Raw genomic sequence first — 17,207 nt, forward strand, 5'->3', positions numbered from 1 at the left:
TAGTAAGTTACTAGTATCTACTAACATTTTAAAGCTTTTAGTTTTAAACTTCTATATTATAACTATTATTATATTTAAACCTTTATAAAAAATTAGATGGCTATAATTATACTTAACATAGTTTATATATATTTTCTTTTCTTAGTAAGTATAGTAGTTAGTTTAATATAGAATTTCGAAAAACGGCGTTTTTGGTGTAAATGGGGTGCCCAAATGTGGGGGGTGCCCAGAAGTGGGTGTGGGACGTTACCCGGGTCCGCCCCCCCTGGATCATCACCCGTTTTTTGGCCCGTGCTTCCGCTAAGGGACCTGCTGTCCAGGGAAGCTTGGCCAGCCCACCGTCACTTTCTGCCAGTCCAATGCACCTCAGCACCGCCAACACAAGCGTCCATCACGTTCGCTCCAATCAGTTATGCAACGTGCTTTCCCCTAATTAAGCCAGCGCGAGGACCCAAACATCGCCAAACACCGCCCCCCTGGTATCTCCAACAAAACATGCAGGGTGTCCAGATGCTGTGCTAATAGAAGAACTGGTTTGCATTTCCCTCCTAATTTTGGCACTGGCCTCAGCATCGCGAAATGGCAGTGAGTGTGCTTTTCTGCTGCAGTTGGACCACCTGCGCGGTCCCTGACCCATGACGTCGAGATGGATAGAACTGGACTGACCACATGCTTTTTGCTTGTTTCTTGCAGCCCGATCCGAACAAGGCCGCCCACTACATCAAGGCCCTCGACGATGCTCGATGCGATGGCAACTGGAGCGCTGTTCCTGAGTTTGTCCGCAAGATCAGAAAACATGCGCCTGACCGAACCTGTTGGTGCCCTCATCGAAATTTGCCAACGAGACGAGACGAACCTGTTACTGACACCGTATTTTTCTTAGGCTTGACTTTGGCTGCCGAAACAGAATGCGCCATCGCGAAAGCCACCGATCCCTCGGGAGCTGGCCGACCCTCGACCGCCATTACCTCGAAGGACCTCGACGCCGCAAATGTGATCACCAAGCTCCAGGCCGCTGTCGACGGAGAGACGAGGTTCCCCGAGGATAGATTCCAGGCTCAGATCTGTACTGGCTTGTTACATTGGGCGGTAGGGGAGTTCGACCAAGCCGTCGCTAAGCTGCCGCAGAACCTCGAACAGGAACTTGCGCAGCTCGACTCGAGCGACAAGCTCTCAGAATGGACCAACATCTGCGCGTTGAAGGCTGCATTTATCAAGGCCAACTGCCTATCACGAAGCAAAGAGACGGCTGCAGCTCTGGTTGTGTTTGATTCCGCACTGCCCTCCGTTTCTATGCCCCCAGGTACCCGCAACAATCACAAGCAGTTTAGAGTGTGGTCGGAGTTGTTTTTGACGGAATACTGTATACTGCAAAGCGAAGCTCTTCGTTCGAACGAAAGATCGCTGGAGGATCCTAACTCACTCGCCTGTTTCCGGTCGTGGGCGAAGTACTGGGAATCGATATCAGGACCAGTAGTAGGAGGATACGGGTATAGGGGCTCAGTGCCAAGAAGACAGGTTTGGCTGGAGTATTACCTGGCTCTTACGACTATACTAGAGCTGGACCTACCCTACCCTACAGGTTTTCTTGGCAATATTGCGAACGAAAGCTCCGCCAGAAACCAGTTGAGAATTGAGCTTAAGAAAGTCGAGGCCGCGTACGAGAGCCTTCTCATTAGCGAAACTAGCTTCCCCCGAGCAGATGAGACTAGAGAGGACGTCGAGTCATTTGTTCGGGCAGTCGTGAAGAACTGGTCTATTCTCTGTGGCCGTGGATGGAAGGAACAAGACCTTGGCCAGGGTGGCCGAGAAAGTCTCAGCCGAGGCGTCCTCGACACCTTGTATTCTGCAGCGACGAAGACCTACCACTCTACAGCCATTCTCCGTTGTCTTTTCACGGTTCACCTGTCTGTGGCGGAATTCGACCTCGCATTTAAGGCTTTTGACTCGTACCTTGATCTGGTGAGGCATGGCAAGGCCAGAGTTGATAAGACGGGCCATCTTGAGGTCAACCTCGACGATGACGGTACAGTACTCGAGACGATGTCGCAATGCATATTGGCGCTATGCCGCTACGGAGGAAGAGAAGCCATCGAAAAGGCCCGTGACATCGGGAATGAGCTCGAGGACTGGTTGGCAAGGCTGCCGCAGCTGAAAAACAGCATCGAAAATGAGAACACGGTTCCTGAAGAGGATGACACGACTCCCCTTCACCCCAAGATTCGGCCTCATTTGATTGCGCTTTCCTGGCAAGCGATTGGCCTTTCTCAAGCCCATTGGTCCAAAACCACGTTTGATGCGGCTTCTCGAACTGAAATCCAGGCAAGGGCAATCAGGTGTCTGAGAAAATCTCTGTCCCCAGAGCTGGGACGCACTAGAGACGTCCGCAGTCTATTCGCCCTCGGTCTTCTTCTTGCTGAACGACGGGATCTCACGCCTGCGATCGAAATTGTCAAGACGGCGTTGATTTCCAACAAATCCGCGGATGAGGACGACAGCGTCTATCACGTTTCGTATTGGCAAGAACGATCTCTTGTCCCCCTTTGGCATCTCCTGGGTTTGCTCTTAAGTGCGAGACAAGACTACAACATGGCAGCCAAGGCTTGTGACGGTGCTTATGAGCAATTCGGAAACCTCTCCGTTCTGTTTGGGAAGCAGGATGTTCACTTCAAAAGTGAGCACCTTAACGAGGTTGAGGCTCAGGACGAGAAGGTTGTTAATGAGCGTAGAGGAGTCGTAGATGACATGGATGACGCTGAGAAAGAAAGCATTCTCGAGGTAAAGATGACTCAACTTGCACTCGTCGAGCTTCTTGAGGGCCCCGACGTCGCTGTCAATTCCAGCCCCGAATTACTTTCGCTCTTTACGCGACTTTTTGGCAACCTCGAAACAAAACCTACCATGCAGCCGCCGAAGACTGTCGACACGATGGTTCCAAAGAGCTCCGCTGGTACGTTGAGAAGTATCAGGGGCAGCATATTTGGTTCTCAACGAACGAGGCGGGCAAGCACGGCTGACACTATAACCTTGTCTCGGCCTCAGACTACCCAAACCTCTGCAAGCATTGCGCCGACGATTCAGGTAACCCAAGAGAACGGCTCGCCTACCGAAAAGCGATCACGGAGACTTTCCAGCGTTACACGCCGGGGACGAAGCGAGTCGGGCAAGAGACACAGCCTGCGCAAGCGGGATAGCACCGACGGCCTCAAGAGGGCAGCAAGTGTTGGTAGTGTAGGCACGAGCTTTCACTCGCCGACTGTCGTCGATGGCGAAGTATACTTTACTCCTGCTGACGAGTTACAACAAAACGAGTATCCCCTCAGCAATCGCCAGGCCTCAACAGCATCCTCTATTTCTCGCGGTCGATCACTTCATCATCTGGAATCATACACTTCTCAGAAGTCAAGATCGACCAACTTTTCAGAGATTTCCGCCAGCGCAACCTACACCGTTTCAAACCCCTTACCATTAATACATTTTTCCGAGGATGTTCAGCGCAGACAAAGACTTTCTCTTCTTGTCAAAGTATGGTTGATGATTGCAGGATTCTACCGCCGGGCCAATATGTATGAGGACAGCAAAGGGGCAATTTCGGAGGCTCAGAAACTTGTGGGAATACTTGAGGCTGAGGTGGCCAAGGATACCACCGGTTCTCTATCATTGAAGGGTGGCGGTTGGACGGGAAAGAAGGGCGTCGACGAACTTTTGGGAGATGTTTGGTCCGAGGTGAGTTTTGTTCTATATGAGATCCGGTGCAACTTAACTAACAGCAGGTGCAGTTGGGATACCTTTCAGTGGCCAAGGAATCACCATACCTTGCCAGGTCAGACTTTGAAATGGCCCTCACCCATTTCCCAGATCATCCCGCAGCCACCATCGGCCTGTCCAACATCCTGCTCGACATCTACAGCGAGAAAGTCCTTCCTCCTCCAGCTATACCCGCGCTTAGCGTGCCAGAGAACATTTCAAGTCTATCACTGCCAACTCCGAACCTACCTAAAGTATCAGTTCCCCAGCAGGACCTCCCATCAGAGCCCCTGGGCTTGGGGTCTAAGACGGCGGGCTCGGGCTTTAGCAAGCCCAGCGCACACCAGTCGGCAACCACTGCGTCATCTGTCAAGTCATTGGATAAGCCAGAGTCGGAAGAGAAGCTCCCTGCGCCGTACAAGGCGACCTCTGTGCCCACGATCGACCGCCTGGCCGCGCGTGATCGCGCCTACGGCCTCCTGTCCGCACTTACAAAGCTTGGTGCCGCGTGGAACAACTCGGAAGCCTGGTTCGCGCTGGCCCGGGCTCATGAGGAGAGTGGGCAAATTGACAAGGCGAAGGAGGTACTTTGGTGGTGTGTCGAACTGGAGGAGCACAGGGGTGTTAGAGAGTGGCAATGTCTTGGCAGCGGTGGTTATGTGCTCTAATAGTGGTCGCTGTAGTTAGACCACGATTGCGTTTAGCGACCTTGTCTTGATTCTTGCCATGGCACATTTGGCTTATTGCTATGAGACGCGTAGACACTTCAGTATAGGCCCGCCGGCAAACCGATGGCCAGTGTTTTGTAGCAAAAATTTGATATCCGAATATTCTATACGATTCATTGCCACCCTTGCCGTACTGGTCTGATTCTCTCTCTCGCTTGCTGCTTGCATTCCTCGGAGAAAACCGTCGGCAGATATCTCAGTCAGGGATAGATGCATCGTTCTCCGCGGGCCGTGGCGGCATCATATATTACGACGTTGTCTCGTCTACTTAACTTGGTCCATCATCACCCTCAACTTCCCTTTTTCAAAAACGGGCATGGTGGCAGTCGGGGACGAGGGGGATATAAGGAAAAATTGCGGTTGTCGGAAGCGTCCGTGTCAATCTATTTTTTTTTAAATTTTTTTTTTTTTCATCTGTCTTATAAATTGGCAATTAGGCGCGAGATCAATCCGCGCAAGAGACGGAAAACGAAGGAAACTTCGAGTGCATTGGGCGGCGAATGTACCTGCAGCTGTCCGCCCTGTTTGTTAACCATCCGCCTAAGGTTTCGGACCCGGGCCCGTGCTTCATAAACTCTTAACAGTGGTGTGTCATTCAATTAGATTGAAGATCGGCTAAGAAAAGGAATTTGCGCAAACTTACGTAGCGGGGGGGTTCCCTTTTTCGAGAACGTATGTCAGGAGGAGCCTCCTATAGATCGGGCATTGGCACAGACATCGTCATGTTACCGCCCGCCCTTCCGCCCGGAAGCACTGGATGTCAACGGGTGCCATAAATCTTCTTTTGAACTGTCCATATTCACTGGTAATAGTGATCTACATGACTGTATGTCATACATGACTCATTCGACGGGCTATCTTTGTCCGTTGTCCTTCTGCAAGTTGTCCCTCCAAACGCCAAGCCAACTCCTCAGTCAAAGAATACCTTTAATGTAACAAACTTTGCATCCCTCCGTTTCGGTTCCATATCCTTCGCATTATGGTTCTTTTGATGCGACAATGAGGGTCCTGAGGGGTAGCCAGGCATCACCATGCCATCAAGCTGGGCGGCAGCTTAGGGTATTCTTGTCCATCGATTATCTCCGTGCCGAATGGGTATTGTGAGAAAGCCTCGTCTTCGTCAATCTCCTCCTCACGCTCAACCAGCTCACCATCCTCATATTCTTCGAGGCCTCTCTTCCAGTTGGCTTTGCAGTTTCCAGGAACGTACTTGGCCGCATCCATAGCCAACGTCAATTTAACCTCGGGACAATATTCCCAAATATGTTTCCGCAAAGCTGGTGTGCCCCAGATAGGACTGTGCAGCCAGATACCACTGCCGCCCGTGTGGTAACCCATGGGTTCGTAGTAGCCCTCACGGTAGTCATCGATACCCTCGACATATTCACCCTCGGCAGCTGCTTCAAGGGTCGCGTTCTGTCCTTCTTTCTTGATTTCCGTGCCTGGGCCCGAGTGCATTTCGCCGCTAAACATCAGTGAGACCGTTCCATTGGCGACCTTGCTTCCCGGGTGGTGAGCTAGACGTTCGGCAAGCCACACATCCTCGGGCTCGGAGCCGTCGACACGCTTCTGGTTCCGCAGAATATCGATCATTGCGCTCACACGGCGAATGGACAGACCACCGTTGCCACCCCAGCGACCGCCAGGGTTCCAGGGGGCGCCGATCCAGTCATACTCGAGATAGTCATTGATGTTGTGTTTGCTGTTGGCACACAGTATGCTGTCCGTCTGGAAGACGAGAAGCCACTCAGCTGGCTGTAAGACCGTTTCGTAAAGCCAAAGATTGGTCAGGAAGCGACTAATCATCTCCTGACCAGCAGTGCTCATGTTAGAGGGAATGTAAGTCAGATCCAATTTGCCAGCCGCCACTTGCTCGCGAATGGCAACAGAGGTGTTGATGGACCGCACGGAATCGATGGAGCCCATGAAGCGGAAGCGCCAGTCGGGAGGCACTACTGAAATAAAGTGCAGCATCAGAGGCGCGAGGATAGGGTTGGGTCGGTTCTCAATAAGCAACGCGACCTTGGAGTGGTTGTATGGTGAGTGTGCGTATTCGAGAGAGACCTTGGGGACCGTCATGGTCTTGATCGTAGGGAGCGAGAGCCATATTGAAACGCCGCTGTCACTCAAGTGTCAGTGTGCTGAACGATGCCATGTTCACTCGGCCGGTGAAATTCATATGTGACTTACAGGAAGATGACGAAGGCGCCCGCTACCCTCATGCGACGGCTCGTCAAGGCCCAGACGGCAAGAAGCAAGAGCTTCACTTGCTGCCATACGTCGGCCATGGTGGTCTCGCCTTGAGGTGATTGAGCCATCTTGACGGGAAAGCCAAGATGGCTAGTAGATAAGTCTTTGGGAACAGGGCTCGAGGGGGCAATTTTAGCGAAAGGCACCTGCTGTCGGAAATTTAGATGCGCGGGGGTTCGAGTTCGAGACTAGACCGGTGCTTAGAGCGGGCGTGCTCGCTATTCGCAGAACCGTCCGGTCCACAGCGATTACGCAAGGTCAATGGCGCGGATGGGTCGGTCGGTGGTGTCGTTGCAGGGAATTAAGGCATGTCCAGTTCCGCGGCCGATGACGACGACAGCGGGTTGCGAATAGACGTGCTATTCACTCCGACAACTACGCATTGCCCTCGTTGGAGTTGGCAGATACTTAGAAGGTGAAATGAACAAAAGATGGACAAGAGAAAGAATGAGTGGAAGACAGAAGATCGTCTGAGAGAGAATGGGGAAGAGAGGGAGAAGAAAAAAAAAGCTCGATTCGTACATGCACTAAGACGGGAGAGTACCTCACATTTGCGGCTGGTTACATGCGCTCTTCAGGCTGGCACATCCCTCGACTTAACTGTCCATGAGGGACTATCGAGGGTGTGGTCAAGGCGACCATTGGGGGGGGGGGGATAACCTGACCAATTACCCACTTATTTAAATGAATTATGGGTCTATCTGACCAATTTTATGATTGGCTGTATTAAGGTGAAGTGGGTCCACCTGACCATGGAATTTTTAATCGGTCAGGTGCACGGACCAGTTACTAATTACGTCCCACTACTGATTAAGGTACCATGGTCAGCTGATCTCAGGGTAGCCCCACAAATCACAAAATAAGTGGGTAATTGGTCAGGTTATCCCCCCCCCCAATGGTCGCCTTGACCACACCCTCGGACTATCCGATGATAAGACGCCCCATCCCTTTCCCCTTGCACTTGGCACCTGTCCACGCCAGCCAGGCCAGACAGAGTTGTGGCAGCAAAGTCCAATCAACAGGCCTGGCCCTGGGTCGTGGAAGTTTCAACCAAGGGAACCCAATGAGGTGTTTTAGTGGGCTCCTAGTGTACGCCGGTTTCTTCTTCTGAAAACTAGAGGTGAGGTCCCACCCCTGCTATTTGCTGCAGTCGACAATCGCCGAGACCCTGTCAAACCGCGCAATGCAGCCCATTGTAGCATGTCTAAATCGGTCGAGTACCTACCGTGTACCTCTGAGTACCTCATCGATGGTTATAAATGATGTTCAATGCAGTCTTACTTGTCTCCCAGCCACTCTGTCTGCAATCTCCAGACTTCCGATTCTCATTCTAATTTCCATCACCCAGCCGTAGTGGTGGATGGCTACGGGACGTCACGCCACCACTCGTACTGCGTTTTCTCGAGCACCTCCAGTTGCTGTTCCTCAATACGAAGCGCCATGCATAGTCACAAGGTGGCATATGATGAACGACCCAGCAGCGGAGAGATGCAATTCGTGACGGGCGTTGAACTTCGTCTCATGCTCACGAACCGATCCGGGAGACATTGTTGACTTTTGCAGCCCTCTCCTGGCACTCAAAGGCTCAGGATCCCCGTACGGGCGCGCGCAAAGTCGTAACCAACAAACCCCAGTGCCGGACCCTCGGTATCGCCGGCTGTATCATCCACTAATCGATTCGCATTAAGGGTCAGGGGTTGCGACGTCGCCCAATTGTGTGGTGCGCGGTGGTACGGATACACGGGTTCCTGATGGCCGGCTTCCTCAAGCCTGTCTGTCGCAAAAGGTTGGTAGCCTTGTGATTTATTTCACCCAACATCAAGTTTATCACGTTTTCCGTGCTCGCAGACAGAGAGACCCAGGCACCAGAGACAGCATGTAAGGGCACGCAAGGGGGGCCGTGTGCGACGCTGTCTCATGTTCCTTGAGGACCCCGTACAACACTCGCCCACTTTGACTTTCAACCGATGAAAGCATATTATACGAGTGAACAGCGGACAAGGTGGCTCTGTCAACGACTTGCCAAGGTCTGTTCGTTCCATGCAACAGAAAGGCGATGCGGCGTGTATCTTCTTCTCTCTTGGCGGATCCAGCTGATACGCTGATACACTGCTTCGCCGCTCGCGGACATTTACGTCCTGAAAGGCTTTCCCGGTACTGGGTAGTTATATTATCAGGGTCATTCTTAATGAATCGCTGGAAACCATAACGAAAAGACTCCTGATCGGGTCTGCAGTCATGTTCATGCATCGAGTACAGAGAGCAATCCGCTACCGGCGATCATCTATATCTTTTGCGGAAGTTCTATGTTGCTTTTGTGTCCGTATCATATTTGTCGCGTTTATCACGTGGATAGAAAGCGACAAGCAGAATAGAGTCTAGATAATCCGCCTCAGCACGCACGGTCGATCAACTAGTCTCTTGTCTCAACGTGAAAAGGAACGGTGTCTTTTTCTTTTCTTCCAATTTCAAACTTTTTTTTTTCTTCCTGATCCCCCTCCCCCCTGAGATTCTTCTCCCAGTAGCGCGGAATCAGTCCTACCGCAATCTTGTAACCACGCAGGATTTGCAATCTTGTAACCACGCAGGATTTGGGCTGGGCAGCGCCACAGTTGTCGCTGCAGCCAAGCTGCATACACGGATATAGTCGAGTGGCATATGAAAACAGTCTTATCACAGTGTTGCTGCATTTCCGGCTGTCATCTGGAGTTGTACGAGCCGTGCACCCATCGGCTCTTTTGCTATCCGTACTTCTTTGCATTATCAATCGAATAAATGGTTCAGGGCAGCAAGAGTTTGGGCGACGACTAGAAGAAATGACGACCCGCCGTCACGAGATGAACATAGGATTTTGCAACAACCTTGTGCCAGGATACCTTATAATCGATGCTACACTAAGTGCAAAACCTACTGAGCAACTAAGGCAACCTGTGGTGTTGGATGTAGAGGCGCTGGACGGGACGGAAAGACAACGACTCACTTGCGCGGCAAAGTTGACGAGACCGAACTCATACGCAGGGAGTCCTGTCCACTGAATGACCGCCATCAGCTGTAGCGACGTGGAAGGGAGGAGCGACCCGAATAAGTGGGACATGCGGGAGGAGCTCTTTCCCTGCATGCATGCCACGACAGCACTTACTCGGGGAAGGCGGTACTTGCAGATACCTCCGCGCAACCTTCACCATTTTTCTCCCTGCGGCTCGTGTGCTCCAGGTGTTACCTTTAGGTGTTGTTCCAGCCGTAAGGACAGGCCCATCAACCTCGACCTCCACTGTCTCCCACATCTCCCGTCCGGCCCACCCCTCCATCATTCAGCGTCAGTGTTAGTGTTAGTGTGTTCCGGTGTGGGTGGGTGATCGGTGGAATTGATTGAATTTCCAGCTTTCCTCCCTCCCTCCCGAGCTCCATCAATAGACCCTGCACCAACTAACGGCAGAGTGGGTGGCACTTTGGTGACATTCGACATCAACATCGGCACCTGCTGCAGCGACTCGTCATCTGGTTAGCCTTGCCCTATCTATCTCAGGTTCCCATCCCGCCCTTGAACCCCTTGTGTTTCGTTTTTCTCTCCCTCACTTGACATTGTCTCTCAATCGTCCCAGCCCACCGAAGCCGACCGAACATTCAGCCTCAAGGCTCTCGGAATTCCCGCCTGCGTCCAAGCGAAGCTTTCTGGCATCCCCTCCAAGTACCTGTCAAGCTGTCCACAACGGGGTGCTACTACGTACCAGGTCCATATTGACGCTCTATTTCGCCGGATTCACGCAACCTCGATATGTCGCGTCTTTGAATCCGCTGCCGGCCCCGAGCGTTCTATTCCCTCGATTCTGTATCGCCTCGACATTTCTTAGACTCCTTCACCATTAATCTTTCATTCCACCTATACAGTTGATCGCCTTTTCTGTTACTCACGTTCGCCTCGCGGCTCTCCAGCACTGTCCCTTGACGTAGACGCATCTTCGCCATGGCTGTCATGAATGGTTCCGCAGGCATGTTTGCCATCACGAAAGGGCGGCTTCTGCTTCTTGCCTCGCTGGCTATTACGTTCGTCTTATCACCTAGCCGCAATCGCGACGTGTGACATTCTTGAAGGGATAACTGACACTCATTGCAGGTGGTGGTTTGCCCACATCCTCCCCAACTACAAGCCCATGATCAAGGCCAAGTTCAAGTCGCGACTGGAAGAGGCAAGGCAAAAAATTCCCAAGATTAAGGTCGACTGGAATCCCACCGACGACCCAAGAGCAAGGTACAATGCGTCCAAGCTAGCGCTCATCATCGAGCCCCGTCCGATACCCCATCTTGTGCCTCAATTGTTGCACATGACGTCGGTCGTACCTCCCGACTGGAGATTCTTGTTCATAGGCTCCAACAAGAGCGTTGCCAGTGTCTCTCGAAGCTATGGCATGAAGCACCAGCAAGTCATCGGAAAGCTGGACTTGATGGTTCTGCCTGAGCCTTGGGAGATCGAATCCAAGGAACATATCTTTCGCCTTTTGACTGACGTGCGCTTTTACGACGAGTTTCTTCCTGGTGTAGAATGGATTTTGAAGTTCGAGTCGGACAGTATTCTGTGCTCCAATTCTCCTACCAGTCTTAACGAGTGGCTCGACTGGAGTTGGGCCGGCGCTCCGAGGTATGCATTTTAAGATTGTCCACCACACGAAACATTATTCAATTATTGACTCAATTCTAGGACGCCCGATGACCGTTTCTCAGGCAATGGAGGGCTTTCTCTTCGGCGCGTTTCCTCCATCAAGAGGGTTCTGCAATTCCAAGAAAGGTACAACAATACTGAAGCGGAAGATGAATGGTACGGGAAGCGACTGTGGATCATGCAAGGAGAGAAAGTTGCCCACGGTAAGAAGGGTGTTTTGGCTGTTGAGGATGTGTACATGGAGAAGCCTATGGGCTACCATGTTCGAAATGGCGGCAAGTCGTTGCCCGACTCCGTCTGGAAGAACCCTACCCAGCGCAAAAAGATTTTAAATTATTGCCCGGAGATTAGCCTCATCATGGACATGAAGCTGGAACGCGAACGCTGCGAGGACGACAATATGGAGGGCGGCATAGGCCCTACAGACGATGAATTGGAGCAGGCTGCGAAGGAGGCAGAAAAGAAAGCCGAGGAAGACAAGAAGGCTGAGGAAGAGAAGAAGGCCCAAGAAGCTAAAGCCGCGGAAGAGGCTGCAGCTAAAGCTAAAGAAGATGAAGAGGAACGCCGCAAGAAGGAGGGCGAAGATGAACGGAAGAAGCAAGCCGAGCAGAGTAAGGCTGCGGACAGCCCCTCTCCTTCAATGGGGTCTGGAGACCTCGACGACCTGCATAAGCTTGACTACGGCTTAGGAGGTAGCAGTCCTTCCCCTACATCTGGTGCAACGGGCACTGATGATGCTGATGCCAAGGCTAAAGCGATGGCCGAGGAGGCGAAGGCGAAGGCGGCTGCGCAGGCAAAGGCAAAGGCAAAGGCACCATAAATCGTCACGCGTCATAGTTGCCCCGCGTTGCAAAAGCAAGCGGCGTATTGTGATCACTGAGGGCGAAGACCAACCGATGAGTGTTGTACAACAACCTAGCTCGGATCTGACAGTGCCGAGCCCAGGGACATGGGATACTGAAAGGAAAAGTCTTATACAAGGTTGGACATCGCTGAGATGATCATGTTCAAGCTTTGTGACGATCAGGGTCTTTGGGGAAGTCGAGCTGTGACCCAGCAATACCATTGGCACTAGTGTGGTAAGGTTGTCGAGATGATCAAAGCTGCCGCAAGCGGCCGTATGAGAGAAGATCTTTGATCAGGCGAGGTGACAAATGGCCTGATAATGGATTGAGAGATACCAAATCCGGCGAGGGGTGTGGAGTTGAGGCGTCTGGAGTCTATATGCACAACCTTGTTCAACAGCTTGATTCTCGGATTACCGGCATTTCGGGAACAGACTGGTAACACATCGTACAAAACCAAATTTTCGCAAAACAACTCCAAGAGCAAGTTGGGCCTGTTCGCGACGAAGCATTTAGGTGGTTTCAATGTAAATTTAAAGCATCATACCTACCGGCGACGCCGTTTAAAACGGGGTTGAGGTAGTTTTCAACTTTTAATCTGCTCGTTGTCAAATAATCGCGACCCTAGCGGCTGTGTTCCTACTAGTAAGCTGTAGGCAGGGTGATGAGATGGCAGCGTCGGTGCCCTGATTATCCATTTTTGAGTATGTATGGCTTTGTTTATTTTGTTTGTGTGTTTGCGCATCGTTCAACTGGTGCTCAGAGTTTGGGTCTTTCCATGCAGAGCAGGGACATCATCTGCAAGCCAGACCAGACTGTCGGACTCGCTTATGTCTGTTCTGACCTGAAGTCAAAATCTATGGTCACCATCCGTGGGATGCCCTTCCGCCGATCGATTTCGGGTAACGTCAAATGCCAAGAACACTTCAAAGGATGGTAAAGCGACGGATATCGATGCAGATTACAGGAGAAGCACCAGGTGTCAGGGGAAAGTCTTCAACTACGCGGTGCGGCAATGCCAAGGCTATCAGTGTTCCTTACTGGGATAGAGAGACAAACCTGGAGGCACGCCGCGGAAAATGCTAAAATGAGATCGACCAGTTAGACCGAACGCGTTCGTCTCATTTCTAAAAATTTCCCCCGATCCTGCCAGTTATGACCCAATCACCAGAGAGCACTACTGTCAGGAACTGCCGGCTTTGGTTTAGACTTGCCGCGATTTTGATCCTTAGACTAAGTTGGAAAAGGTCTCGCGCTGATGATAGTCACTGGCAGCAAAGTGAAGGTGCAGTACCAAATTGGCGGTCTTTCGAGTTGGCCAGGAACGTCGGTGACGATGTCGGTGGCGCCCTCGCCCAGCTTGTCCAATACCGGCTTCGTTGCTACTGCTACATGTTCGACTTTTGCATCTCTCGTATCTTGTACATCATAACACGCGGACGGCTTCAGAGGGTCAAACAATGTTCCTCAGCGTAGCATTCTTCACCCCTCGAGCCTCTTCAGCAACGTCGGTGCGCCTCCTTCCGGTGGCTTACCTCGCCAGTTGTCGGCGGCGCTCCTGGCCATCTCGCCAGACCGTCACAGTCGCAACCGATGGCTTAAGCCTAGGCCGCTCTGACCGCATTTATCTCGTGTCCACCTCTTTTGCCCCATCGGTTCACAATGGCTGATACCCGTTCCCTCTGTCTCGCTGCCTTCGGTATGGTCTCACCTGAAAACTGTTGTCGGGTCTCATTCCCGTTCGTTCTTGGAAACAACTACAATGCGCTTCTTTTACGGTTCGGACGGTTTGCGGTGATAACATGGAAGATATGCACATCATATCCTATTTTCTCCATAGCTACGAGCTCACCACCTTCGTCCGTCCGTGATAGGCGGTGATCTGGAGGTCTGGACGCCACCCTAAACCTTCCCGACCCGGACATCTTAGCGGGCTAGGCCTTCGATCCTCCAATTTCCATCGAAGCCTGCTGGAGCCTCCGAGCGGCGGGAGTGGCTCTGCGCATTCATCTCTAATGTTGTGGAGAATGTGACGCCGTTTGGATGCGGCGACATCGAGCTCGACGCTCCCTTGCTGCTGTATATAACATCACCGCCCGCACCAGTACCACAAGATGGCTTTCTCTTGGTATCCTCTATCAAGGTGTTTCAGAGTCCCTAAAAGAAGCTTAGGAGTCATTCTTTCATCTCCGAGCTCTATTTTTCTTTTTCTTTATACCACTCGCTCCAACGTCGAGAACTATTTCCTATCGTTAATTACAGTGAGCCACAATGCATTGGTCTCACATCCTTCTCGCCGCCCTCGCTGGGTTAGATGTCGCTCATGCCCACAGCCACGATGAGCCGATAATGAACATCATCAGGGGCCGCCGTGGACCCGACGCGTTGCGGAGGAAACGTGCTGCCTACGAGGCGTGGAACCCCCCATCAGTACCACTGAAGCCTCGTGAGGAATCTTCGAAAGTTTTGGAGACTCGAGACCAAGCCCTTCCGGCCGGCATCAAAGTGGGTGATGGTTCTACGTGTGGTAAAACAGCAGGTGCTTGCAAAGCGGGCCAATGCTGCTCATCTGCTGGGTGAGTTGCTTAGCATAGCATCCTTTGAAAACGGTTTAGGAAACAACTAACGATGGACAGATGGTGTGGAACAGGCCCAGAGTACTGCTCGGCGCCGGATTGCCAGATCAGCTACGGCCCAGCCTGTGACGGCAACAAGAAGCCCAACGGTCCCGACACGTCGAATGATGCAAGGCCCAAACGTGGCAGTGTTCCGTATGGCGGCTTAGGTATCTACAGCTGTGTAAAAGATGGAGACATCGCCATCACCTTCGATGACGGCCCGTACAAGTACACCGCGGCAATGTTGGACGCGTTCAAGGCCCATGGCGCTGTTGCTACCTGGTATATTACCGGAAACAACATTGGCAAGGGAATGATTAATGTAGCATATCGTGATGTCATCAAGGTAAGTGGCCCCTACGCCTGTATCAATATGAACTGGAGATCTAACAGCAGTAGCGAATGGTCGCCGAGGGTCATCAGATTGCCAGCCACACATGGTCTCATGAGAACCTTGACCAAATGACTCTCTCCCAGCGCAAAAACCAGATGGTCTACAACGAGATTGCCTTCACTGACATTCTTGGCTTTTATCCCACATACATGCGCCCGCCTTTCTCCATTTGCGGAACCGAGTGCCAGGGTCAGATGGCTGATCTTGGCTACCACATCACTTACTTTGATCTTGATACCCAAGGTTACTTGCACACGGAGCCCAGTCGTATTAGCGTCAGCAACGATCTCTGGGACGCTGCCATGCTTGCCCGCTCTCCTTGCAATGCTAGCTACCTGCACATCGAGCACGACATTCATCAGCAAGTTGCCGAGACTTTCACTCCCCACATGCTCGACTCCCTCGTCAAGAACGGCTGGAAGGCTGTCACCGTTGGTGAGTGCCTGGGCGATCCCGTCGAGAACTGGTACCGCCGTGGCAACCCCGGTTACAACTTCAAGATCACCGCCGCAACACCTCCTGTTTGCTCTGCCACAGGTGCTGCCACTTCCAAAACCAGCGGTGCTTCTTCTCGTGCCGGTACTGCTAGCAGCGCGGCCGCTTCAGCCACAAGCACGAATATCTCCAAGGACGCAACATGCGGTGGCACCTCCGGATATACGTGCAAAGATTCCGCGTTTGGCAGTTGCTGTTCTGTCAACGGATGGTGTGGCAGCACCGCTGCTTATTGCGGTACAGGTTGCCAGTCCAAATTCGGCACTTGCACCAACAGTGACACCGTAAGCAGTGCAGGTGGTGCAGGTAAGCTCTCACTGTAATGATTGTTTTCTCGTGTTTCCCCTTCTGACTCAATCTTCTTCAGGATCTGGCTCTTCGGCCACAAAGGCTGCCTCCGGCGCTCTTCCTTCCTCCACTCTCCCGGTCTCCTCCATCGGCGAGTGCGGTGCCAAGGTTGGCCAAACATGCCTAGGCTTTGGCCAGGGCACCTGCTGTTCCCAGTACAATTACTGCGGTAACACTGAGGGCCACTGCGGTGCCGGCTGCCAGTCCGGTTTTGGTACTTGTAATGCTGGTGCCGGTACGAGCTCTGCTGCCTCAGCGGCTGCTCCAGCTTCCAGCAACACAGCCAACAAAAAGCCTTCCACTGATGGCACCTGCGGCGCTTCCAACAATGGATTCAACTGCTTGGGCACTGCTTTTGGTGACTGCTGTTCGCCTTACGGTTTCTGTGGTACCACTTCCGGTCATTGCGATACCGGTTGTCAGAGTGGTTATGGCAAGTGTTCCGGCACTGGTGCTGACACTAATGTCTCTCGTGATGGAAAGTGTGGTGACCTAGGTTCAACTCTTGGTCAGGTACTCTGCCAAGGCTCAGCCTTTGGTAACTGTTGTTCGGCATACGGCTTCTGCGGTAGCACCGACGCGCATTGTGGCACTGGATGTCAATCCAAGTTTGGCACATGTAGTATGTCAATCGAGGTCACTAGCACTGAAAGCCAGTTGACCTCTTCTATCCTACCTCCTGCTAACACTGTCTCTCAGAAACCTGAAACGTCCACCGCTAGTAGCAGCGTTCGTTCTTCTGTCAATGCCGTCGTTTCCACGAGCAGCAGCCGCAGCAACGTTCCAGCCTCTAGCAGCAGCAGGAGCACCACCTTGGCGACGACTTCGAAGACTTCTTCCGCATCTGTCCCAACGCAGACGGCAAAGCCTATCAAGACTGTCAACAGAGCCGGTGATACCTGTGGTGAGTCCTCTGCCCAAAAGTGCGGAACAGGTCTTTGTTGCACGAGCAGGGGTGTTTGTGCCAACACAAGATCCTTGTGGTTCAATAACAGCAGCTGCTACAAGTCCAATGGTTGCAAGGTTGGATGGGGTACTTGTTTTTAAACATGAAAAAAAGGGGAAAAGCAAAAGCGGGCAAGCATATTGATAATGTCTAACCACCACGATTGTGTGTATATGAGG

The 17,207-nt window shown here is 52.1% G+C and overlaps 4 protein-coding genes across 4 annotated transcripts; 3 read left to right on the forward strand and 1 right to left on the reverse strand.

The window, feature by feature from the left end:
• Nucleotides 1-579: 579 nt before the first annotated feature.
• On the forward strand, nt 580-4,415 carry CTRU02_212987 (filamentation protein; the record flags this gene model as incomplete). The annotated part of the gene is made up of 4 exons (XM_036721551.1): nt 580-585; nt 694-814; nt 884-3,726; nt 3,780-4,415. 4 exons carry the CDS (start codon nt 580-582, stop codon nt 4,413-4,415), a joined length of 3,606 nt encoding a protein of 1,201 aa, XP_036586720.1.
• A 1,086-nt stretch (nt 4,416-5,501) lies between these two features.
• Nucleotides 5,502-6,793, reverse strand: CTRU02_212988 (uncharacterized protein; the record flags this gene model as incomplete). Its single annotated transcript, XM_036721552.1, has 2 exons — nt 5,502-6,594; nt 6,666-6,793. 2 exons carry the CDS (start codon nt 6,791-6,793, stop codon nt 5,502-5,504), a joined length of 1,221 nt encoding a protein of 406 aa, XP_036586721.1.
• A 3,896-nt stretch (nt 6,794-10,689) lies between these two features.
• On the forward strand, nt 10,690-12,202 carry CTRU02_212989 (uncharacterized protein; the record flags this gene model as incomplete). The annotated part of the gene is made up of 3 exons (XM_036721553.1): nt 10,690-10,769; nt 10,840-11,361; nt 11,422-12,202. 3 exons carry the CDS (start codon nt 10,690-10,692, stop codon nt 12,200-12,202), a joined length of 1,383 nt encoding a protein of 460 aa, XP_036586722.1.
• Nucleotides 12,203-14,498: 2,296 nt separating this feature from the next.
• Nucleotides 14,499-17,129, forward strand: CTRU02_212990 (chitin recognition protein; the record flags this gene model as incomplete). The annotated part of the gene is made up of 4 exons (XM_036721554.1): nt 14,499-14,803; nt 14,864-15,191; nt 15,245-16,040; nt 16,102-17,129. 4 exons carry the CDS (start codon nt 14,499-14,501, stop codon nt 17,127-17,129), a joined length of 2,457 nt encoding a protein of 818 aa, XP_036586723.1.
• Nucleotides 17,130-17,207: the final 78 nt, after the last annotated feature.

The sequence above is a fragment of the Colletotrichum truncatum genome (assembly GCF_014235925.2).
Source record: "Colletotrichum truncatum strain CMES1059 chromosome Unknown Contig_0009, whole genome shotgun sequence".
NCBI lineage: Eukaryota > Fungi > Ascomycota > Sordariomycetes > Glomerellales > Glomerellaceae > Colletotrichum > Colletotrichum truncatum.